Source organism: Trichophyton benhamiae (assembly GCF_000151125.1).
Source record: "Trichophyton benhamiae CBS 112371 chromosome Unknown Abenha-G-c-322p01.r1, whole genome shotgun sequence".
Taxonomy (NCBI): Eukaryota; Fungi; Ascomycota; class Eurotiomycetes; order Onygenales; family Arthrodermataceae; genus Trichophyton; species Trichophyton benhamiae.
In genome coordinates this window covers 521,237-542,898 of record NW_003315110.1, presented here as the reverse complement: position 1 = coordinate 542,898, position 21,662 = coordinate 521,237, and the positions used below count along the sequence as shown (strand labels likewise).

Below are 21,662 nucleotides of genomic sequence, written 5' to 3'. Positions count from 1 at the left end.
GTATCTTGGACTTTAGCTTCTCTCCACTCTTGACCAATTCCTATCTTGTTGGCCACGTCTTTTACATACCCCATCTGCGCATCAAGTTTTAAGGCTCGATGTATCCTGTATCTGTTTGCTTCATGCCCTCTCTCTCTCCACTCTTATTTTTTTTTTTTTTTTTTTTTTTTTTTAACCGTTTCCTTGCTTCTTCCACGTCCTCTTTATCTCCCCGATTTGGTTGCTGGGTTGAGATTATATTTCGCATTGCATTGGGGCATTTTCAATGACAAGTGCGCATCCGTCTGCGGCGCATGCGGGCGAAAAGGCTTCTAGGGGAACGGAATGAAGGGAATGGTTGTTTTATTTTATGGCGTTCTGGCCGGCTTGTGGTAGATCCTAGCGTCATTTGGATTTCTATCGCGTTCTATGGATTCCACTCCAATTAAAGAGAATGTGCATTTTCACGGGTTCCCGTCTCTGGAACGATCTTACTTGAGATGGCTACAGGGCGGCTTATACAATTGGCTTGGGGTAAATCTCGTTTTCATTATACTGCTGCCTATAATAATACTCAAGCAGTAGAAAGGTAAAGGAAATGATGCCGTCTACTGTGAATATGGTAGGTTAGACATATTAGAATTCTCCATCTTCTAAGAAGAATGCCATCCCACAACGGCCTTGTCTACATCTGACCTGTATTCTTGTTGCTTATAGCATTGCTCCAGGAAAACCTTGTACTTAACCTCAAGCAGCTTCTTTTCGTGCTCATCTTTGGTTGGGTAAACCGCCTTACCGGGCTTGCTCATTCGGTCCATGATATCCCATAGGCCTTCAGTCTTTCCATCCTTATCAGCGCTGGCGGCCTTGGCTCCGAGCATGGCGGCACCATGGCAGACGGCAGCGTGGACGTAGCGTGGGACAAAAACTGGCATCGAGCAGGCCGATGCTATGAGGCCCATTAGAATATCGTTCTGGCATTGAGAACCAGACATAAATATCGAGGTAATATTGTGGCCAGCCTTGTTCATTGTCTCCACGATCTGGCGTGTCTGCAGTGCAATAGATTCCAAAGTGCCATAATAGTATAGGCACAGTCCATTGACAGATTTATCGCTGGACAGGCCAATGACCGCACCGGACATTTGCGGATCGGCAATTGGGGATCTATTTCCAAACAGGTCACCGTAGATGAAGAAGTGACGGCCAAGGTAGGATATGGAGGGAGCCTTGGATTCGGCTGCCATTTCTCTTAGACGTTCATTCAGATAATCGTAGATGTTAGAGTTGTAGGACTCCGCAACCGAGAGAGCTTCATTGAACGCTGGGTGGGTTTCGATAACGTGTTTAAGCAGCTCGCCAGTGGCCGACTGCCCGCCTTCTGCCATCCAGAAACCCGGCATTATGGTATCACGGTAGGGACCCCAGACACCAGGAACAAAGACCGGGTTAGGGGACATGGCCAAATGGCAAGTGGAGGTACCAGCCACGGCAGCCAGACGAGTGAAAGCCTGGGTTCTGTCGTTGTTAGCAGCATCAGAGCTCAACAGATCAGAGTCCAAGTCGACTTTGGCACCAACAGTCCCAATCCACCCTGCGTATGCATCGATTACACCGCTACCGACTGCAATGCCAGCAGGAAGGCCAAGTTCAGCGGCAGCAGATTCACAAAGTCCACCAACCAGCTCACCAGCACTCAAATATTCTCCGTTCTGTTACGTCTGCGTTAGCCACTCATTTTCGGCAGGAATATGCTTGGTGAGTTCAGTCATACCTCTCCGTTAACGCCACCCATCCTCTTGAAGTTATCGGCAGCAAGATCCTCCAAGCCAATCGCATTTAAAAAGTCAGGTTGCCATCCCTTGATGCTTCCATCAACGCCGACAGGGACATATCCCTGTTTGCAGACTACACTACAGAAGCTTCTCTTTTCGTTGCCAGTGGCCAAATGAGTGAGTGCGTCTGCTAGGTCATAGAACTTGCATCTATCAAACAGCTCCTTTGGCATGTTGTTTTTGAGCCAGAGGGCCTTTGGAATCTCCATCTCGATGGACATCTTGCCTCCGACATACCGGAGCAAGTTGTGGCCAGTAGCATTGATCTTCTCGGTTTCTTCCACGGGGCGATGATCGAGCCAGAGGATAACGTTGCGTTCGGTATCGAAGTTCGGTCCGGTGACAGAGATGGGTTCGCCGGTATCGTGAGCGAAGACAGCTAGTGAGCAGGTCGCATCAAACCCGATGCCTTTGATGGAGAGGGGGTTGATGTTGTGCTGGCTGATGACTCGCTGGACACACATGCAGATGCATCTCCAGATATCGGCAGTCGATTGCTCCTAGTGGACATCAGTCTCAAGGATACCAGGTATAGGTATGGTGGGCAAAACATAAGGCGACGAGGGGCAAGAAAGACTCCTTACATAGTAGCCTTGCTGGGGCTGCCAGAGACCAATGTTTTCGGATGCCAACCCAACGATATCGCCTTTATCGTTGATGATGCAAGCTCTAGCACTACCGGTGCCAACATCGACGCCGATGAAGTGATCCATCAACGGGTTGATCTCGTTCCTGGGATCCATGGTGGCCTGTCTCGAGACCTGCTGGGACGGTTGAAAGGAGCTCATGGCGAAGGGTGTAGGTGCAGGTATAAATACGCAGCAACTCTGGTTCTCTGGCACAGACTCCTCCCCACGCCGTTCGCCTTGGGTGTCTGTCCTACAAGCGAGGTGCGTGGAAGCGGGTGTGTGTTCCTGGCGGGCCGGCCGGCGGCTTCGCAAAAAGACTATACCCGGGCGCTATTTGGGTCGTTATACAGGCCAGAAAAAAGAGGCAATTCCTGTTTCACAGACAAAGAATGCAGCCTTGAAACCGGCGAGCACGACTAAGCTGGAGCTGCTGTTAGTTAGCCGGATTATTTGAGCCGTTTTTGCGTGAAAGCTTGAGGGTGAATATGGGGCCTTGCCTATCTTCTCAAATATTGGCTATTCCAGCCTCTCTTTTTTCACCTCCTTTTAGTCTCCCTAACTGATATCTCGGGCCTGATGTCTTTTATATAACTGTCATCCGCACGGCCCGTCCAGGTGTTGCTCCGTCGTGGTGAGCTGCGGTAGAGCTGCCTGGTAGACAGACCCCCCACTACTACGACTACCAGTAAAACCGGCTCAACGCTTAACTGAACCCACCAGCCCACAGCAAACGCCAGGATCTGGCCGGTAGTGATCCTCGCCATCCCGCGCCCTCGTTCTCCACTGCGTACGCATTGTCCTTCCTGTCCATCGTCTGCTCATCGTGCATCGGCCGGTCGTTCGTCTTTTTGCTTTGTTGTTGGCCTGCCATCTCTCCGTCGACTCCATCGCCGGTCCACAGATAAGAGGGGAAGAGGGCGACAGCGAGGCAACGGTCGACTTGTTCCTGTGCCATTGGTACTCCCAGCGCTGTCGATCTTCCTCCCGTCAGCAAGTTTCAGCTCGATCTTCGTCCTCCGTCCTTTGCTTCTTCTTGTTCTTCTTCTTCTTCGTCGTCGTCGTCGTCGTCGTTGTCGTTGTCGTCGTTTTTGCTGACGTTGAAAAAAGGTGCGTAGCTGTAGGATCACGTGATATCACCAAAGTTCGTCAACTTCAACGTCAACAAAAGACGGAAAAAGCGAGGTAGAAGACGAAGAAGACGCAAGAAGAAGACAAAGAGAGACAAAGGAAGGAAGCGGAGGAATCAAGAGGAGAGACAATGAGGCTGCTGTCTGTCCTGGTCGCCGCGACCAGCGTGGCCTCTGCTGCGGCCATGCTGCAGGCACAGCTCTTCTACCAACCGGTCACGGCATCCTCGAAACCAGTCGAGCTGGCGCAGATAAGCTACGACCCGGCTACGCTGCGGTCCAAGGTCATATCCTACTCTTCTCCCGAGCCCTCTGGCCCTGACGCAGCCGACGATCTAGTCCGCATCGGCACATCGCCCCAGTCGAGCAGCTGGGCCGGCGTCCTGGCCTCCCGCGCCCTCCTCCAGCCGTCTCCCTCGAGCAACTATCCGCCGCCCACTTTGTACCTCTACCTTGATCCCGAGGACCGTGTATATCATGTTGGAGTCTCGGCTTCGTCACCGTTGGCATCCACGGGCGGCGCGGGCAGCCATCTGAACCAGGCCGGGAAGCCGTTGCAGATAAAGGTGCAGCTTATCCGCTCCCAACCTGCTGCTGTCCCGCAGTTGAACAAGCCCATTGCCAGAAGGGCAGACGACGCAGATGACGAGCAGGTGGAGGTTCCCTTGATGAACTCGCTGCTCCAGAAGTGAGATTGCTCTCCTTGGCCCTTATACATACCATAAAAAAGGTGGTTGATTGCTAACTGTTCAGCAGGTACTGGTGGCTTCTGCCGATTGTCTTTCTGCTAGCTGTGGGAGGCGGCGGGTCTTGATTCTACGCAGTGTATAATACGGAAAATCGGCGTTGTCATTGAAGCATATAGTATGAGGGTATACACAAGATGATATTACCTGGTCTACGCATCCAAATCCATCTCTTCCCCGTCATCATCTTCATCCTCGTCTTCGGCTTCCATATCATCATCATGCATGTCTTCATCTTCATCCTCGTCCTCATCCTCCGCCTCACTCTCATCGCCAACAGCATTGCCGTAGGACAAAGGTCTCTTGCTTAGTTCATCTGCCACAACATCTTCCTCCGCTTTTATCACTCCCTTGAGCCTCAGCGCAGATCTATTCGAACCAAGTTGCCAAACCATCAGACCCTTGTCAGTCAGCAGGGTGAGTTCGTTCTCGCCGTTGGTAAACTTTAGTCCAAAACAAACAGCGTCCAAGTTAAGTATTATGGGCTTCAGTTCAACGATATCCTTCCACCCGTCTTCTGTCTTTTCGTAGTCCTCCTCTCCACTAGATCGAGGAACAGTACTTGCTCTTGCACACGCGCCGGGGTCTCCAGGATAATACATGGAAGGGGGATAGTATCCCTCCCTGTTTCGCATTAGCACATGGTATGGTTCGAGTGGCCAGACGTACAAGGTCTTCCAGTTTACAATCGCAAGCCGTGTACCCCTGGGCGAGGAAGCTATAAGCCCCGTCAAGTTGGATTCGTTGGGTTTGAATCCCCAGAGCTTGGCAACTGTTACCCAGCGTTCAATGCGCCTACCACGGTCAAGGTTAAGGATATGGGTACATCGGTCCGATCTGCACTGCGCTGTTGACCGGAGGATATACGCGCCTACCCGGCCATTCGGAGGCAGGCGTGTAAAACCGACTGATGCATAGTACCAGTCACAAACTCCGTTTGCGAAGTTCCTTATGTGGTACCCATAAAAGGGGATCCCTACCTGAAAACGTGAAGATATAGGTGGCGACGTTCCATCGTATTCGGGTCTTCTAGCATAGCAGATGTTGTCGAGGAGACGGCCCCGATGTGCAGAGCCAGAGCCAGAAGTATCTGCAGAGCTAAGAATGCGTTGGAATTGGTCGTATATGATGGACGACGAATGCCAGTATATAACCTGCTGGTGGCGGTCATTAAAGCGAACTTGCACAATCGGATCAGGTAGATGCATGGTTGAATCCGAGAAGTGCCGTCGGCGTGCTATTTCATCGCCATCCACTAAGGTAGTCGTGTTGTATTCCACATCTACAGTGAATAATCAATCCCGTCAGCCTATCAAGGACATCTAGAGGTAGAAAGTGGCACTAATCTGAGGAACCAAACCTACATGAACAGCCGTCCTTTCGAACCACAACGTCAGACTCATCATATTTGTGCAGACAAACTTTGGTGACCCGTGGTGACTCCTTGTGCTGCCATGATACCACAACACACTCCTGGTCTACGACATCAATTGCGAGAGGGGTGTATATTTCTTCCAGCTCAGTGGGGAACACAGTAAACACCGTCGGCCTCCATCCGCCTTTGGGGGAGTCGATGGAATAGTGAACCAATCGGATGCGAGCAGAGTAATACGGCATCATTGTGTCCTCAACAAATGGGTGCATGGAGGGCGAGTCTGCTGGGTTCGCCGGAGGTTTGTAGCGCTGGAGCACTGATATGACGTTTGGGTACGAACGGCTGTTGACGACGCGTAGTATCTCAATCTCACCCGGGACATCACTGGGGGACTCTAGCTTGCCTGCGGATAACATTGTTTCCTCCGGTCGTAGGCTTGGGTGACCCATCAAATACAGGTATACGGATGCACTGCCCCTTGGAACCAAAGCGAGTGATGGATGAGCGAAGTATTGCGGCTCCTCGTGGGGGGTTGGAAAGAAGGAAGAAGCCTTGGTATCTATCACACCCTCTTCCATCGTGTATAGTGTGGTATCAGAGTGGAAATTGGCCCCGTATAAATGAGTAGCTGCCCTTGACATGAGCTCCTGGTATAGCTGTGCAGTCGACAGCCCTTCCAAGGGGATGCCATCCTCGGTTTCCAACGGGCCAGGCAGCTTGAACAGTTGATGGCGTAGGACCTCGCGGCATGTCTTAGCAATTGCAAGCAGCGTCGAGCAAGTACGGATAAGCTGGAGAAAGCTGGGCGTCGAGCAGCACTTGAGCACTAGCTGGAGGAGTTCCACCGGCAGGTCCAGCAGGCTATTGATCTTTGCCATCGTCGCTAGCAGAGTTAGTTACAGAGCTCCAGGCTACAGCGAGACGCGGTATGGGTCAATAAGATAATAGCAAGGATATGTTAATAGCGACGATGGTGAACGAAGTCAGCATCTGGAGCTGTTGGGAGTGTTTTTTGGTTGTTGTTGTTGTATTTATAGTCGCTGCGGGCTGAGAATATTTAACTCGATGCTTGGCGTTGTTTCTTTTTAAGGTTGAGGCTCTGTTAGGCAGCAACAGCATCGGCTTTTTTATGGTCTAGCAAAAAACTCACGGCTAAGGATGTATTTTTGTACGAAAAGCGTATAAGAATATATATAGAACGCAAGTGAGAACACAAAGCACGCCGGTCTACAACTCCAACGCCAGTTTATGTAACCTCCAATTTCTGAAATACGTTAGAACGATCACCGCGGAGGCAAAAGTATTCGATACAGAGAATCCCCCAGTAGTCAATATGGGGGACCCGAAAGGGAGTAGAAGAAACACTCGTATCTCTCGCTCGTGTCTTTCTTTTTAAGTATGAGATGCCCACCATTCTAGGATGGACTCGTAGCAGAGGACAAACTGACGTAAACTCTGGACCATGCTTAACCTCTGGGATCGAAAATCTTCAACCGTCGAGGCCACAAGGTCGGTTGTGTCCTCGTATACCCAGCTTGGCTCTGTCCTTTCGGAGCTCTGGGACGCCTTCCTCTGACGCTTGAGCATGTCTATCACACTGTCAACGGTACAGAAGGTTCCTGTCCTACCACAGCCCGCGCTGCAGTGAACAATCACCCTGCGTTGACCTTCTGGGTCTGGATTGTCCTGATGATTCGGAGAGGAACGGCCGGTCGACCCGCTCACGACAGCGTCACATTCCTCAATCAGGCGTAAGAGATGGTATGGTTTTGCTGGAGTGCCGAAATCGGGCCAGTCCGAGTACTGGATCTGGGTGATCTCTCTTGGGGGTTCGAAGGGCTCCTTGGAGTTGGTCATGCTGAAGTGGCGGATAATGAAATAACCGGTCTCTGATGGCTCACATTGCCGCCGGTCAAGAGGGATGGCACCTTCGCTGACGAGCTGGACACGTAGATTGCCGTAGTCGGCAGACCTCCAGTATGGGTGGCATTTGACCTGCGCTCCATCCGTCTCGGCTGTTAGCATGACGATAAGCCGTACATCCTGTTCCCATACCACCCGCCAAAAGTCCTAAACAGACGTTAGTAAATGGAGGCTACAAAGAAAGCATATGGAAAGAAGTGGAAGGAGGGATGCGTACGTTGAATGTAGCAGGCATAGGGGCCTGGGTGGCTATGTAGCGTTTGTGGGAGCGCGAAGATCGGATAAAGCTGGCATTGATGTAGTCACAGCTGCTTTCGGTGGTGTCTAATAACTTGACACGGCAGTGGTCGTAAGGATAAATGTTGTTGTATCTGTTTTTGGACCCCTTTTCGATGCCGGCAATTCTGTATGAACGTTTGCCGGGGGTTTGTCCCTCTATGTTGTTGGTAGATGTCCCAGGAGCAGAGAGGGCCTGCTGCATACGGCTCTGTTCACCCTTTTCGATGTTGAGGAACCGGACTGCAGCTGTCTTTCCGGCATCTTCAGCATTGGCAATGCGTGAGAGCCAGGCTGGCAAGGAGAGTCTGGTGGCCTCGTCCATTGTAGGGGGCATGGTGACGGGAAGCTGGCCAACGCCACCGATAAGGTCAACGTTTTGGCGGATGTTGGAGAAGAAGGGATTGACGGGGTTTGACGAAGGCGTGGGCATGACGCAACCACCGGCGATTGATGGGGCGGTCGGGAGGGTAAGGCTGATAGATAGATTATTCTTCGCACGGCCAGCAGCTGTGGAAGAGGATGAATTGGGAGAAGTGCACGCGGCGACGGCGGCTGATGATGAAGAGGAGGAGGAGGAGGCAGAGGGCGCGGGCAGAGAACTCTCGATCCAGTCGGGGAACTGGGTTGAGAAGCGGCTAAAGCCGCCAGCCAGGACGAGGGACTCGCCCTTCCAGCCTTCTCTGGTGAACTTCTGGAGCAAGCTGACCAGCAAGGCAGCGTCCTTTGGCAGACTGGTAGAGGAGTCGTAGACTATGATACGGGTGCTTGACCGCCACCGGTTGAAGTTGGACTTGTCCTGCCCGGTACCAAAGGTCTCCTCGACTTTCTGCAGGTTGAACGAGGGCCGTTTGAGGAGGGTTGTGGGTATGCAGAGGTTGAGAGAGCCCTTGATATGGGCCTTTGTGAACTGAAGCAAGGGCCGCACGTCGAGCAGGAGGGTCTCGCTCTGGGACGAGCGTAGTATTTCCAGACACCGCTCGGCCGTGACCATCTTGGCATCACCGAGATCATGGCTGACGGGAATCGAGTGTGTTCTGTGTAGGGATATGGCCGACGGCTTCTGATGGCCCGCGGGCGACAGAATCCTGTTGATTTGGGAGGTAAGATGATGGCTGCCGAATCTGGCACCGCCGGCCACGACACCGACACCGCCGGCGGCGGCGGAGGAGGAGGCGACCAGCGGCGTCGAGGCACTGGAGGAAAACGGCGAGGGCTCCTCGAGCAGCGGGTGGAAGGACGACTTGGAGGGTCCCTTTTGCGGCAGTTTCGGGGTGAAGGAGTGTTGCTGGTGTATCAGCGGCGAGCTCGCGGCCGGCTCCCGCTCGGCAGTAGTCCTGCCACTGAACCGCCGCTCGAGCAGGCTATCTGTGCTCTTCCGCGAGGGGACAACAAGCTTGGGAGCTGCCGTGCCTGTTGATGGTCCTGATCCTGTTCCCGGTCCCGGTCCTGCACCGGTGCTGGCGGGGATGCCAAAGCTGAACTCCCTGTCTCGGGATGCCGACGGGTGAAAGAAGGGCACGGCATCGCTGGAGGGGGCGGCCGTCGTGTTTGCAACGAGGTCGAAGTAGCCTCCCGTGGACGATTCCTCCACGCATCGAGGCGAGAAGGGCCCGCTGCCGAAGAACGAGGCGGTTATCTGGCCGGCCGAGGGGGGCGTAGAGGGAGGCAGGCCAGCTGGGGTGGTCGACATGCAGCCCCAGGCCGGCGACGGGCGGGAGGTCGCTGTAGTCGTAGACATGCCTTTTTTTTTTGTTTCTTCGTTTCTTCGTTTCGATGAGAGAACGAGGGGGGTATCGCAGGGCTTCTCTTCTGGTGAGCTGCTCTCTTCAGGGTTATAGCTGGGTCGTGGTGGTGGTTGGGATGGCTGGAGACGAGCTGCTCGCCATCATCCAGACGCTGTTCTATTGACCTGCTGGCAGGGCGGCTGCGGAGGCCATCGTCAGTCAGTCTCGTCCGCAACGCATGTCTCTCGCGCAAGCAGTATATCCGGGTCTCTATGTACGGGGTGGCAAGGGAGTGGCCGGCGGTGCGATGGGATGTTGTTGTTTTCTTATATATATATATATACAGGAGAGAAAAGGCCAGGCCAGCGGAGGATGACGTTATTATAGGGAGCGGTCGCCACCAGAAAAAACGCAACCAGAGCAAACCACAGGAACAGGAGAGAAGCGAGAGGGAAGAAGAAGAAGAGAAGAAGCGAAGAAGCGTAGAAGAAGAAGAAGAAGAAGAACAAGGCTCAGGCGGAAGACGGGTTGAGGGTTCAGGAACAGGCGAGCGAGACAAAGGGGCGGTACGTACGGGGAGGATGGCGCTTAGCGGACAGCGACGCGAGGTCAAGCCGCCAGACAGAGAGAGACAAGAGAGAGATACGAGACAGAGATACGAGACAGAGAGCGAGTGAGAGACGAGACGATGCTGTCACTGACAATGTCGTCCAGTCGTTGGGTCGTGAGTCGTTGCAGTCCAGCGAAGAGGCAGACGTAGGCAGTAAAAACGCACAAGGGATGAAGACGAGAGCGAGACGAGAACGAGACGAGAAGAACGTCGGCGACCGGTCCGTTGGTGGACGCAGGCGAACCGTGGTTGAGCGCCAGGCGAAGGCGAAAGTCTCGATCCACGGTTGGCCGGTTGACGTAAGAGGGTGATATGATGGATGATGATGCGAAGGGGGAGAAGACGAAGACGCAGAAGAGAAGAAGAAGAAGAAGAAGAAGAAGCAAAGAGAGATCGAATTCTATCCGTGGCTGCAGCCGGCCAGCCAGCCGGCCAGCCAGCCAGCCAGCAGAGGGATTGGATTATATATGTACACAGCGCTCCTATCTTACAGCTCGAGGCGAGGACATCGTCATACGTCTGTCCTCGAAGACGTCCTCGCCTCGCCGTGATGTCTTCTCCTCCTCCACTCCATTTATAATATTTATCAGCTTCTGCTCGCTTTTCGTCTCGGTCTCAGTGGGCTTAGTCAGGCCCTTGGCTGACGTCAAGAGAGCGCGAGACAGCGACGGCGAGGTCGACCGGCGAGGTCCTACCGGCGACGGTCAACGGGTGTGCGTTTCGAAGGGGCGGCCGTCGCCTGGGGGGGAACCAGGTCAGAGCAAGACCGTTTCTCCTTATTACTCCTTAGGTGCTGTTTAAGACAGACGACTCCCGGCCAGGCGGTGGTTCTTCTGACGTCGTCGTCGTCGTCGTCGTCGTTGACAGCTGGCTAGTCAACTAGGCAATACGCCCGTCCGGCTCGCCCTTGAAGCGCTGCACCCGCTTCTGCTCCCAGTTGTCCAGGTCCTTGGCCATCAGTTTCTAACCCCCCGCCCCGTCAGCCAGGATTCACACAAGCAGTAGAGAAGGTAGGGTAGCATACGTAGTACTCCTCGCGCTCGTCGCCCAGGATGCGCCGCCGCGGGTTCCGGCGCACCTGGCTGGCGTCCTCGTCCGCGCCGCGCAGCCCCAGGGCCATCGCCTCCTCCTTGCCCAGCTGCTGCACCCGCCGGTCGTGTCGTTCGTAGCGCAGCGCCGTCGCCGGGGTCAGGAAGAACGAGCCCGCCACCATCACGCTCACGAACGGAAGCCCGAAGAGCAAGAAGGGGTGTCGAGACAGGTTGGCCCGGTACCGCGCTCCCAGGCGCTCGCCCAGCGACGAGGCGGCCGTCGTCGAAGGTCGGAACTTCTTCGACTGGAAGGGAGGCATCCCGTCGCTCTCTCTGGTCCTTTTGTCGCTTCTTTTGTCGCTCCTTTTTGCCGCCCTTCGTCGTCTCCGTCGTCGTCTCGCAGTTCGGTCGTTTTTGTCGTTTTTGATAGCAAAAGAAAAAGAGTCGAAAAGGGCGTTGATATGCTGACTCAGCGAGGATTGCAAGAGAGAGATAAAAAAAAAAAAGCGACTTTGGTTTGAATAATTAAGGAGGATAATTTGAATAACTATTATCAAGGCAGACAACTTGAAGACATCAAGGCAGATAACTAGATAGTTAACAGTTATAACTGTAGGAGCGAAGCTGCGCTTCAACAGCCGCGGATTCAACTCTGGTTGTCGCTCGTCACAGCTAAATTGGCCAGTAGTTAATGATACCCGTCTGATGATATGTACCACATTCAATGAGCTTTAAAACACGAAGCACTGTTGGAAGAATGGGCATGTTTGCATAGTTAGTTAGATGTCTCTTCAGCCATGGCATCTTTTGCACGACGAGCTTTGAACTCGTCTTATTACGCCCGGCCGGTAACACGTACACCACTGGTCGGCCCTTCGATAAGAATGCGCTCTCTCTGGAGCGGCCTCTGGAAGTCGAAGCCGGCCCCAAAGCTGCCTGAGCAACCAAGATCTCTCCCTGCCAGCGGCTTCCAGACTGTCGATGCTGCTCAGCTGGTGGAAGAAGAAGAACTGCCAGACTACAAAGCCGATAGGTTCTACCCTGTTCATCTGGGGGAAGTCTTCCAAGGGCGTTATCAAGTGCTGGGGAAACTCGGGTTTGGCTCTTCCTCGACCGTCTGGCTGGCTCGAGACCTCAAGTAACTATCTACATGCATACATACGGCTCCTCCTGTTATATCTATACCGGGCGGCTAACAAGGAGACAGGGACCATCTGTATGTCATGCTGAAGGTGTATGTGCATACCTCTGCCATTCATCGCGAGATACCCGTATACCACCACATCTCGCCGCATATCGAGACGGCCACAGCCCATCGTGGGCGCCTCAACATCCGGCAGCGACTCGACTCCTTCACGGTGGCCGGACCAGACGGCAGACATCTCGTTCTTGTCCACCAGGCCGCCCAGATGAGCCTGCGCGACATGAAACTGGTCTTCTTCCCCAACGGGTTTGATCCGGCGTTCGTCAGAGGTGCCATCATCGAGCTTCTCCAGGCCCTGGATTTCTTACACAGCCATGCGCAAGTTGTTCATACGGGTACAGAGTGGACTTCTCTATTATTATTCTCGTCTGTGTGGATAAAAATTGCTTACGTATTATTTTCTTGTATATATATAGATGTGCACTCTGGAAACATGCTTCTAGGGCTATGGGACAATACATTGCTTAAAAATCTCGAAGATGCAGAACTAAGGGCTCCCGTGGCCCGGAAGCCGGTTTCGGACTCCCGGACGATCTATCTATCGCGTCTGTCCAAGCCAAAGGAGGGCCCCATGCTCCTATCCGACTTTGGCGAGGCGAGGCTAGGTCCTGGGCCCCATCCCGGTGATATCATGCCACTCGAGTACCGGGCCCCCGAAACACTGCTCTACGTGACATGGAGTTATCCCGTCGACATATGGAGTGTTGGACTCACGGTACGTCATATTCAACGCCATATTTTGCCCCAAACTAACACTTAAACTGCACAAGGCCTGGGACCTCCTAGGGCTTGAAAGACCATTTACAGCCAGAGACGTGGATGGCGGCGTATACGATGCCACGCATTTCGCCCAGCTGATTGCAGCACTTGGCCCGCCGCCTCCCGAGTTCCTAGCCAAAAACCCAGAAAGAAGAGCCGACTTTTGGGATGAAAACGGTAGATTATTTTATTCTTAACTATATTCAACTGAAAGATTTCTCTCCAACATGGGAGCCGCTAACGTCGGTCTTCTAGGCGAATGGCTGGGTCTTGCGGATATTCCAGAGGGCCGGACCCTGGAGTCGCTCGAGACTCGCCTCGAGACCAGGGACAAGAACGCATTCCTGCGATTCGTCCGTAAAGCCCTGACTTGGATGCCAGAGCAAAGAGCCACCGCGAAGGAGCTTCTCCAGGATCCGTGGCTGCTGGGAAGCCACAAAGTCGGTTCATAGAAAGGGACTGTGAGACAGTAAAGCGATAATATTATCATCAGCTCCTCTGCAGGATTTCCCTTCTTCGTTCCCATCGCAAGTAGAGCTACCCGAAAGCGCATTTCTCCGGGTTAGAGAAGGCAAGACAAATAGTTATCTCGTCGCGGCACTATATATTACAGTTCATATAGAATATAGTGTATGGATTATTGTGAATGTAACATCCTAAGTCAACACGAATTCAATATCCAGTCTTCCACTGCCTTTAACACGGAGGCTTTATCGCTCCTTGATGACTCCTTTGATAGTAGTGAATCATCATCGGATTCATCAAAAGCCACCCAGTCGTGGTTACGTATTCCTTGCTCGCGTGCCGAGAATTCATTATTCCGGAGCCAGATAAAAATATTTCGTGTAGCATGTTGTGACGCTGATTCATCCTCTGGATTTAGAGCTTCATAGCTAATTGGTATATTTATTGGCAGGTCCTCCGTTAGTGTAAAGGTAGACATAGTAGTTGTTAGGCATATTGGATATACCCGTTTGCTGTCTCGACAGGCCCAATACCAATCTGCATACTGCAGTTCGTGACCAGTACATTGTGTGTGCAGGCGCACCTCAATTTCGGCATCTTCGAGCACTGTGGTACCAAAGGGCATCCATGGAACTAGCGGCCACCCACGGTTTAGTTCTGCTTGGCTGAGATAGAGAAGTCGGCACTCATCTGATCTTGAAAGCGCTCCGTTGGTGATTAGCAGTTGCGATACAGGCGCCTGTATAAACGATTGTGTGACACCACACCATGATGCGGCATGGGGTTCAATTGACGTTATACCGTATCGACCTTCTCGGAGGATATTTTTCTGAGTACCCGTGATTATACCACCGAGCCAAAGGAAAGAAACTTGCGGGACTCGATGCATCAGAATATAACCAAGTAGATGGCTCCGCTCGACAGAGTCAAGAACAGCAAATGTAGCCTGCGTCCATGGGCTTACGACATTGCAAGGTATCCCAGGTTCGTAAAATACACTCGACAAAAGAGAGAGTAGTCCTCGTGTGTTGCAACTCAATGTCAATAACCTGTCCAACTCTGGCATTATCTGATCCAATATAAAGCCACATTGTTTCGGCTCTTTGGTCTCCGGCATGGCTGATCGAGGGCTCGGCTTCTCATGAAAAAATGGCCTTGGGAGTGATACTGGGTTTTTCTTGCTATTTAGCATAGGGAGAAATAAAACTGACGAGAGCGCGGCCACAGCTTGGTCAACAATATTGTGTAGATTGCAGTATTCCGCAAGAAACCGAGCCGCAGTAGTAAACGAAGGCACAGGAGTCGGTACACGATAGAGAGGGGTACGGCAGGAAAGGGTATACTGCTCGACTGCCTCCAAAGAAGTCGACCAAGGGGATCGAACTATTGCACCCTCCCATGTAAGGGAGGCCTGCCATCCCTCTCCAGGAGACAAGACAGCAGCCCACCATCTGGCTGCATCATCATCGACGTCTCCTACGTCTACGATGACTTTGGTCCGCTCATCTCCCGTGTTGAGGCCTCTATATTCCGCGTGTTTTTTAGTATATATCATCTCGGCTCCGGGTATAAACTCGACCCAACGCACAGAGAATATGTAACTCCACGCCAATATAAGTACGGAAAGGTGATTGTCTCCGTGATTAAACCATTTCTGATATGTTGGTTCTTGGTCCTGAGAGAGAGTAAGCTGTGTTGGATTGTCGATAGAGACTGCGAGCGTAAGTCCCCTTTCCACACGAGGTAACTTACATTGGCCGCGCGAAGTTTCCCAGATTGACGTGCCACACGCGTAGAGACGATTATATTGACACTTCAGCTCCAAGTCATGGATCAATGGGGGTGTATTTTGGAGTGCGGGCTGTATGTGGAAGCAGATCTTGGGTAGCCCAGGCTCCAGCTGAGCGCGAGAGAGAAGCCTTGTCCAGGTACGAAAGCCGTTTTCATACACAGCGCGGCAGCTTTCTGGACTTGGACGTACGGAATCTTCAGATTCCATCATGAAAGGTAATGCTAGAGGGAGTGAGCAGGAAGTGTGAGCGTGCTTGAGATGAGGGAGTCCTCTGATGTATCTCGTATGCTCAATCCTCAAGAGTCAGGACCCCGTTTAACTAGTTAACTAGTTAAGTCTGACTCGATAATTGTGACTGGTGAGAAGGTAACTAACTAACTGGTTAACCTGACTTGATGAATCGCAACCAAGCTGTACAACATGGTTGCAAATACCTTAACGACTCCGTACTGACCATTGCACGATATCCCTACTACTGTCCCTTTCAATTCAGCATCATGACCATGTACAGCCACAAGTAGTAGATACGAAGCCATTATCATTTATTGCGTCTACGTCTATTCTCGCCTCTCCCGGCATTCATCATTCAATCTTGGACGCCGCAACTTCTTCCTTGTTGGTATTGCATGCTTCCTCTGGCTTCCCTGACTTCGCAACCTTTGTCATCGCCTTTCGCTTCGCCTTTATTGCAATCTCCTCCTCCTTGGCCCTTTTCGTCTCGTCGCTGCCATACATCTTTCGCCATTCATCTGCCCTTTCCGGCTTGATACGAGTGAACAGGTGCTCGGCCCTACCAATCTCATGACCAGGCTTGATAGAATCTGCATTCCAACGGTCTGGGATGAGAAGTAGATTAGCACGGAGCTGTGTGTTGATGGAATTGGCTGTGTCCGGCATGTATGGGGCAACAAGAGACGCAAGAAGGTGGACAGTATTAGTGGCTATACCAATGACTGCCGCACATTTAGACGGTTCGTTTTTAGCAAGGCTGTTGTCTAGCCTATTTAGCTGCAAAAACCCATTACCCTGCTGAGATATCTGGAGAACCGTCGACCAAGCTGAGCGAATCTTGACGGCATCAAGCTCTCGGATATATTGAGCGAGAAGCCTATTGATCTCTTCCTTGAAAGTAGCAAAGGAGCCTTCGTAGTACTGGGTCCAGTTCGGTACGATATTGTTGTAGTGACGTGAGTTGACAAATTTCAGAACACGGCTGACGAAGTTGCCCAAGTTTTTAAGGAGTAAGTTGTTATTGCAGTTAACAAGTGCGTCCCAGGTAAACTCGCTGTCACCAGTCTCCGGGCGGTGGGAGAGCAAGAAGCAGCGCCAGATATCAGTAGGGATCCCAGTCTTCTGGGCTGAGTCTCCAAAGACCCCAATACCACGAGACTTGGAAAATTTCCCGCCCTCATAAGTTAGGTAGTCTGTCGTAGACAGGTGATGGAGTTTTGTCCAGGTATCCTCCGTGCCAATTTGCGAGGCAGGAAATATTACAGAGTGGAAGACAACATTATCTTTGCCGATGAACTGATATAGCTGAACGTCTTTAGGGCTACGCCACCATCTCTCCCACTGGTCAGTATAGCGAGCAGTAATAGATACGTATCCAATACAAGCATCAAACCATGAATATATGACCTTGTCTTCATAGCCCGGCAATGGAACTCTTGTTCCCCAGCTAATATCTCTTGTAATGCTGCGTGGCTTCAGTCCTTCTTTGAGCCAAGATGTAGTGATAACAGCGCCATTATTCGACCACGAACCGTTCGCAGTAGAGTCCTGGAAGAAATTTTCGACCTTAGTCTGCAACTTATCTAACTCCAAGAAAATGTGCTTCGTGTCCCTGGTGACAGGCGTAGAGCCGTCAATTTTGCATCGCGGATTTCTGAGCTGCAGGGACTCCAAGAGCTGGCCACAGAGATCGCACTGGTCGCCGCGGGCATTAGCATAGCCGCAGTCAGGGCACTCGCCCTCCACAAAGCGATCTGCAAGAAATGAATGATGCTCCTCGCAGTATAGCTGGGTAGTCATGCGCTCCTCCAAGAACCCATTCTTCTCCAGCTTCAAGAAGATGTCCTGCGTAATCTCGGTCTGGAGTTGCGTTGTGGTGCGGCCGAAGATATCAAAGCTGATGTTGAACCACTCATATATCTCAGCATGAATCGCGTGGTATTTGTCGCAGAGTTCTTGTGGCGTGCAATTCTCTGCCAGGGCCTTTGCCTCCGTTGTGGTGCCGTACTCATCCGTCCCTAGAGAGAGTTGATAGTCAGGGGCTGTAGTCTGAACCAGAGGATAATTTCATAGACTGCCTGCTTACCACCGACATATAGAGTGTTGATACCGCGTCCTCTACAGTACCTCGCGAATGCATCCCCAGAAAGGACACACCCGATTATATTTCCAAGGTGTGGGACATTGTTCACAAACGGTAGAGCGCTGGTAATAAGGATATTCCGCTGGCCAGGCACGGGAAGAACGGTGCCACCAGCCATAATGATGGGAACAGCCTCGAGCCCGTCTATGGTGCTTTTAGGAGACCTGCCAAAGACCAACGATGTCTTTTGAGGGCAGTGGGAAGTTGTTGGAATAGTGAAGCCGTCAATGTCGCTGGCCGGTCTCCCTTGGGTCTTTGTTCTCCCCAGCCGGGCGTTTGCAAGTGCAGTGTCACCTAGCCATCAAACATGCTGCATAAACTCCGGCACCCCCTGGCCTTCGTCTCCTTGTCTCTTTGTCTCTCTGTCTCCTCGTCTTTCTCTTCCTGCAAGTAGCAGTTCCAAGTGCGATGGCAACATAAAGAGACGCTTGCGAGCGTGTGCAGTGCAAGCAACGCAAGTGCCAGCACTCGGAGCCATCAACCTGCCTGCGACACCACGAGGGCCTCCTGCTGCAGCACAAAATCGAGATCGAGTTCCACCCTCTCCATCCGTCGAAAACGCACGCTCGACGCCCCAGTGAATACAGTCGAGCAGACAACGGAGCTTCAGAGATGGCATTGCTGTTGGTAAGCTGGCGGACTTTATCCGTCACAGCACAACCTTGGCTTCACTAACCCGTCTCTCGACACACTAATGACGTTCGAGCGTGGTACCATGGAGCAGTTAATGGCTCTGGACAGGACGATAGAGAAAGATACACAGCATCATTCTTTGCACTACATGACGGTCTTGACAATGCACGTCTATCTCGCAAAGTACTGTCTCTTGCAGCACTATCACTGGTCCTCACCACCTCGGAGGAACAGCCGGATATACAACGTGATGCTGCTGTTTCCCATGCTCTACGCGGATATAAGACGGAGAATGATGCAGACCACCGAGTCCCTGATATGAGTGATGGACGACCCGAGACTCAATGGGCTGCATCTCCTGCTGCATCTCATGAACCAGTTACTTTTCAATGCGATGGGCTGCGATGCAAGGTGCATGCGTCTTTGAGTAGGTCATCTCGCGGTAATTCATCGACTCCTCTGCCCATCAGATGTCCAGGCCTCTTGCTAACGGCTTCTCTATCTCGGGCAACAAGCAAACGAAAGGGGTATCTATCTGCTTGTGAAGGCTGCTCATTGTCGAGGATTCATCTCCTGAACATCCTCTTGGACCATGGTTGTGACTTTGACTGTGAAAAACTCCCACCTCAGCAACACGCCACCCAAGGGGCATCCAAATCTGATCCGATGCTCGAACAACGCTGGCTCTCGACTTCTCCCTCCCATCGTCGACTGTCTGTCTGCTGTCTGTCTACTACTGCTGTCGACTTCATCCTCCGCCCGCCCGGCATCTCGAGTTTCATCTTCGTCAGCTTAGAGTGGCGAGCCAAGCTTTTTTTTCCCTTGCCGAGCCGTAGTCTTGGCACTGCGGCTGGAAGGGGCCAAGCCGACTTCCAAGCTTGTTTCTTTTCGTCGCAGTTTTTGCTTGATCGCTTGCTTCGTCATTATTGATTAACTACTCGTGTTATCCTGTGCTGTAATCGCTTGTCTTTCCATCCTTCGGCTCAGCCATCGCCAGCTATTGACCAGGTACCCTTTACGAGCGATGGGTGAAGCCGCCAGCTACTACAACCCCGGCGCTGGCACCGGTCAGCCGCCAGGGGATGCCAACTACCAGCACCAGCCCCAGCCCCAGCACCAGCCCCAGCAGCACCAGCAGCAGCAGTATGTGCCTCAGGACGCTGCATATGGCGAGCTAAACGAGAAGCAGACATTTGAGCAGGCCTTCAAGGTCGAGAAGCCCAAGTGGAACGATCTATGGGCTGGTATTCTGGTACGCAATCCCCCACGACTGATGATAATGGCTGGATGATGCAAATCGCTACTTGCAGTCGGCTAACCAACTTGCTCTTCCTAGTTCCTCCTCTTCTGCGGTGGCTTCGTCGCTGTGTCGGCCATCGCGCTTCGTGGATATGCAACAACGAGAGATATCCAAGGCGGAGGCATCTATAGCGGGACAAATAACTTCACCCTCAATACTGGAACGCTCATCCTCTTCCTCTTCGTTCTGGTCGTCGCCGTCGTGCTCGGATACAGCTATGTCTGGCTCGCGCGCCTCTTCCCCAAGCAGTTCATCTGGGTGACAGGCATCCTTAACATCTGCTGGGCTATCGGCACCGCTATCTTCTACCTGTATCGCCGCTACTGGACTGCCGGTATTGTCTTCCTCATCTTCGGCATCTTTCTCGCTTTCTGCTTCTGGACCTGGATCAGCCGCATCCCCTTCTCCGCCCTCATGCTCAGGACCGCCGTCGATGTCAGCAAGAAGTATGGCCATGTCTACCTCGTCAGTCTGGTGGGAGGGCTGATAGCCACCGCCCTGGGTGCCTATTATTCTATTACCCTGGTCGCTATCCACGACAGGTTCCAGCCTGCCAGCAATAACCGTGCCTGTAACGGTGGCAGCTGCAGCCATGCCAAAGTCATCGGGCTCATCGCCTTTGTTACCTTTGCAATGTACTGGATCTCCGAGTGGCTCAAAAACACGATCCACACCACCATCGCAGGCGTCTACGGCTCCTGGTACTTCTTCCCACACAGTTTGCCCAGAGGTGCCACTCGCGGCGCCAGCCAGAGAGCCTTGACTACCAGCTTCGGTTCCATCTGCTTTGGCAGCTTGATTCTCGCCATTATACAGTTCCTGAGACATCTCTGCTCCATTGCCAGGAACCAGTCCATGCAGGAAGGTGGAATTGGGGGAGCCATTGGTTACGCCGTCTTCTGTATCCTAGGTTGTCTTATCGGGCTCTTGGAGTGGCTTGCGCAGTTCTTCAACCGCTATGCCTTCTGCCACATCGCTCTGTATGGCAAGGCCTACATCCCCGCGGCCAAAGATACCTGGAAGATGATCAAGGACCGTGGCTTCGACGCCCTGATCAATGACTGCCTGATCGGGCCCGTCCTCTCCTTCGGCGCACTCTTCATCGCGTATGCGTGTGCTCTCCTTGCATACTTATATCTGCTCTTCACCAATCCCGCTTATAACACTGACGGGAAATACACACCCTTTATTGTTGCCTTCTCTTTCCTCATCGGATTCCAGATTGCAAATGTCTTCACGACCCCATTATCCAGTGGAATCGACACCATCTTCGTCGCAGCTGGCTGGAACCCGCAGGTCATGTACCACGAGCATCCAGAGCTATACAACGAGATGGTCCAAGTCTACCCGCGGGTGCAGCAGATGATCAGGCCCTGAGCCGCTAAACATCATCAAAACGTCTCTCGGCCAATATTAATGCTAGATTCATCTCAGAATACGCGATGCTGGGGAAGTGGTTTGGTTAATATGATGGTATTATTACAATGTTGATCGAAGACTATCGCCAGCTATTTATTTTAAGTTTTAACATCTTTCTAGTATAGTAACTGGTTATTTTTACCTTCATTATCTACTCTAATATTTAGTCTACTATTCTGCAACTCCCCGTTCTAACAATAATATATATAACTCATGGATAACAAGGAGTTGTTGAGTATTTTTGGGTATACTAATACTTCTGAAATTACCGTTGAAGACCGTGAGTTATGCTTATTATCATCTACTTATAGCTAATTCATATCCGTACTGATTACTTTCAAAATCTAGTTTTATACACCACTTATCTCAACATCGGCGTCGACGGCCTTTAAGCTCTTGAGCATTACAACTTTTAAAGCAAGACTTGGGGCCAAGTCCACCATTTGAGGTCCGCGGTC

General features: G+C 52.1%; 12 protein-coding genes across 12 annotated transcripts; 6 read left to right on the top strand and 6 right to left on the bottom strand.

The window, feature by feature from the left end:
- Positions 1–632: 632 nt before the first annotated feature.
- On the bottom strand, positions 633–2,602 carry ARB_06015 (uncharacterized protein; the record flags this gene model as incomplete). Its single annotated transcript, XM_003015658.1, has 3 exons — positions 633–1,691; positions 1,754–2,314; positions 2,399–2,602. The coding sequence occupies 3 exons, from the start codon at positions 2,600–2,602 to the stop codon at positions 633–635; spliced, it is 1,824 nt and encodes a 607-aa protein (XP_003015704.1).
- Positions 2,603–3,701: 1,099 nt separating this feature from the next.
- Positions 3,702–4,262, top strand: ARB_06014 (uncharacterized protein; the record flags this gene model as incomplete). The annotated part of the gene is made up of 1 exon (XM_003015657.1): positions 3,702–4,262. The coding sequence occupies one exon, from the start codon at positions 3,702–3,704 to the stop codon at positions 4,260–4,262; it is 561 nt and encodes a 186-aa protein (XP_003015703.1).
- Positions 4,263–4,468: 206 nt separating this feature from the next.
- On the bottom strand, positions 4,469–6,569 carry ARB_06013 (F-box domain protein; the record flags this gene model as incomplete). The annotated part of the gene is made up of 2 exons (XM_003015656.1): positions 4,469–5,598; positions 5,681–6,569. 2 exons carry the CDS (start codon positions 6,567–6,569, stop codon positions 4,469–4,471), a joined length of 2,019 nt encoding a protein of 672 aa, XP_003015702.1.
- A 514-nt stretch (positions 6,570–7,083) lies between these two features.
- ARB_06012 (protein tyrosine phosphatase (Pyp1), putative) lies at positions 7,084–9,830 on the bottom strand (the record flags this gene model as incomplete). Its single annotated transcript, XM_003015655.1, has 3 exons — positions 7,084–7,761; positions 7,832–9,768; positions 9,803–9,830. The coding sequence occupies 3 exons, from the start codon at positions 9,828–9,830 to the stop codon at positions 7,084–7,086; spliced, it is 2,643 nt and encodes an 880-aa protein (XP_003015701.1).
- Positions 9,831–9,889: 59 nt separating this feature from the next.
- On the top strand, positions 9,890–10,778 carry ARB_06011 (uncharacterized protein; the record flags this gene model as incomplete). Its single annotated transcript, XM_003015654.1, has 3 exons — positions 9,890–10,183; positions 10,239–10,512; positions 10,561–10,778. 3 exons carry the CDS (start codon positions 9,890–9,892, stop codon positions 10,776–10,778), a joined length of 786 nt encoding a protein of 261 aa, XP_003015700.1.
- A 428-nt stretch (positions 10,779–11,206) lies between these two features.
- ARB_06010 (uncharacterized protein) lies at positions 11,207–12,062 on the bottom strand (the record flags this gene model as incomplete). The annotated part of the gene is made up of 2 exons (XM_003015653.1): positions 11,207–11,847; positions 11,975–12,062. 2 exons carry the CDS (start codon positions 12,060–12,062, stop codon positions 11,207–11,209), a joined length of 729 nt encoding a protein of 242 aa, XP_003015699.1.
- An 80-nt stretch (positions 12,063–12,142) lies between these two features.
- On the top strand, positions 12,143–12,400 carry ARB_06009 (uncharacterized protein; the record flags this gene model as incomplete). Its single annotated transcript, XM_003015652.1, has 1 exon — positions 12,143–12,400. One exon carries the CDS (start codon positions 12,143–12,145, stop codon positions 12,398–12,400), a length of 258 nt encoding a protein of 85 aa, XP_003015698.1.
- Positions 12,401–12,481: 81 nt separating this feature from the next.
- On the top strand, positions 12,482–13,673 carry ARB_06008 (uncharacterized protein; the record flags this gene model as incomplete). The annotated part of the gene is made up of 3 exons (XM_003015651.1): positions 12,482–13,177; positions 13,233–13,398; positions 13,477–13,673. The coding sequence occupies 3 exons, from the start codon at positions 12,482–12,484 to the stop codon at positions 13,671–13,673; spliced, it is 1,059 nt and encodes a 352-aa protein (XP_003015697.1).
- Positions 13,674–13,882: 209 nt separating this feature from the next.
- ARB_06007 (uncharacterized protein) lies at positions 13,883–15,241 on the bottom strand (the record flags this gene model as incomplete). The annotated part of the gene is made up of 1 exon (XM_003015650.1): positions 13,883–15,241. One exon carries the CDS (start codon positions 15,239–15,241, stop codon positions 13,883–13,885), a length of 1,359 nt encoding a protein of 452 aa, XP_003015696.1.
- An 819-nt stretch (positions 15,242–16,060) lies between these two features.
- On the bottom strand, positions 16,061–18,330 carry ARB_06006 (uncharacterized protein; the record flags this gene model as incomplete). The annotated part of the gene is made up of 4 exons (XM_003015649.1): positions 16,061–17,751; positions 17,796–17,827; positions 17,867–18,105; positions 18,160–18,330. 4 exons carry the CDS (start codon positions 18,328–18,330, stop codon positions 16,061–16,063), a joined length of 2,133 nt encoding a protein of 710 aa, XP_003015695.1.
- Positions 18,331–18,464: 134 nt separating this feature from the next.
- On the top strand, positions 18,465–19,415 carry ARB_06005 (uncharacterized protein; the record flags this gene model as incomplete). The annotated part of the gene is made up of 2 exons (XM_003015648.1): positions 18,465–18,479; positions 18,594–19,415. The coding sequence occupies 2 exons, from the start codon at positions 18,465–18,467 to the stop codon at positions 19,413–19,415; spliced, it is 837 nt and encodes a 278-aa protein (XP_003015694.1).
- Positions 19,416–19,509: 94 nt separating this feature from the next.
- ARB_06004 (uncharacterized protein) lies at positions 19,510–21,162 on the top strand (the record flags this gene model as incomplete). Its single annotated transcript, XM_003015647.1, has 2 exons — positions 19,510–19,737; positions 19,822–21,162. 2 exons carry the CDS (start codon positions 19,510–19,512, stop codon positions 21,160–21,162), a joined length of 1,569 nt encoding a protein of 522 aa, XP_003015693.1.
- Between the last annotated feature and the right edge of the window lie 500 nt (positions 21,163–21,662).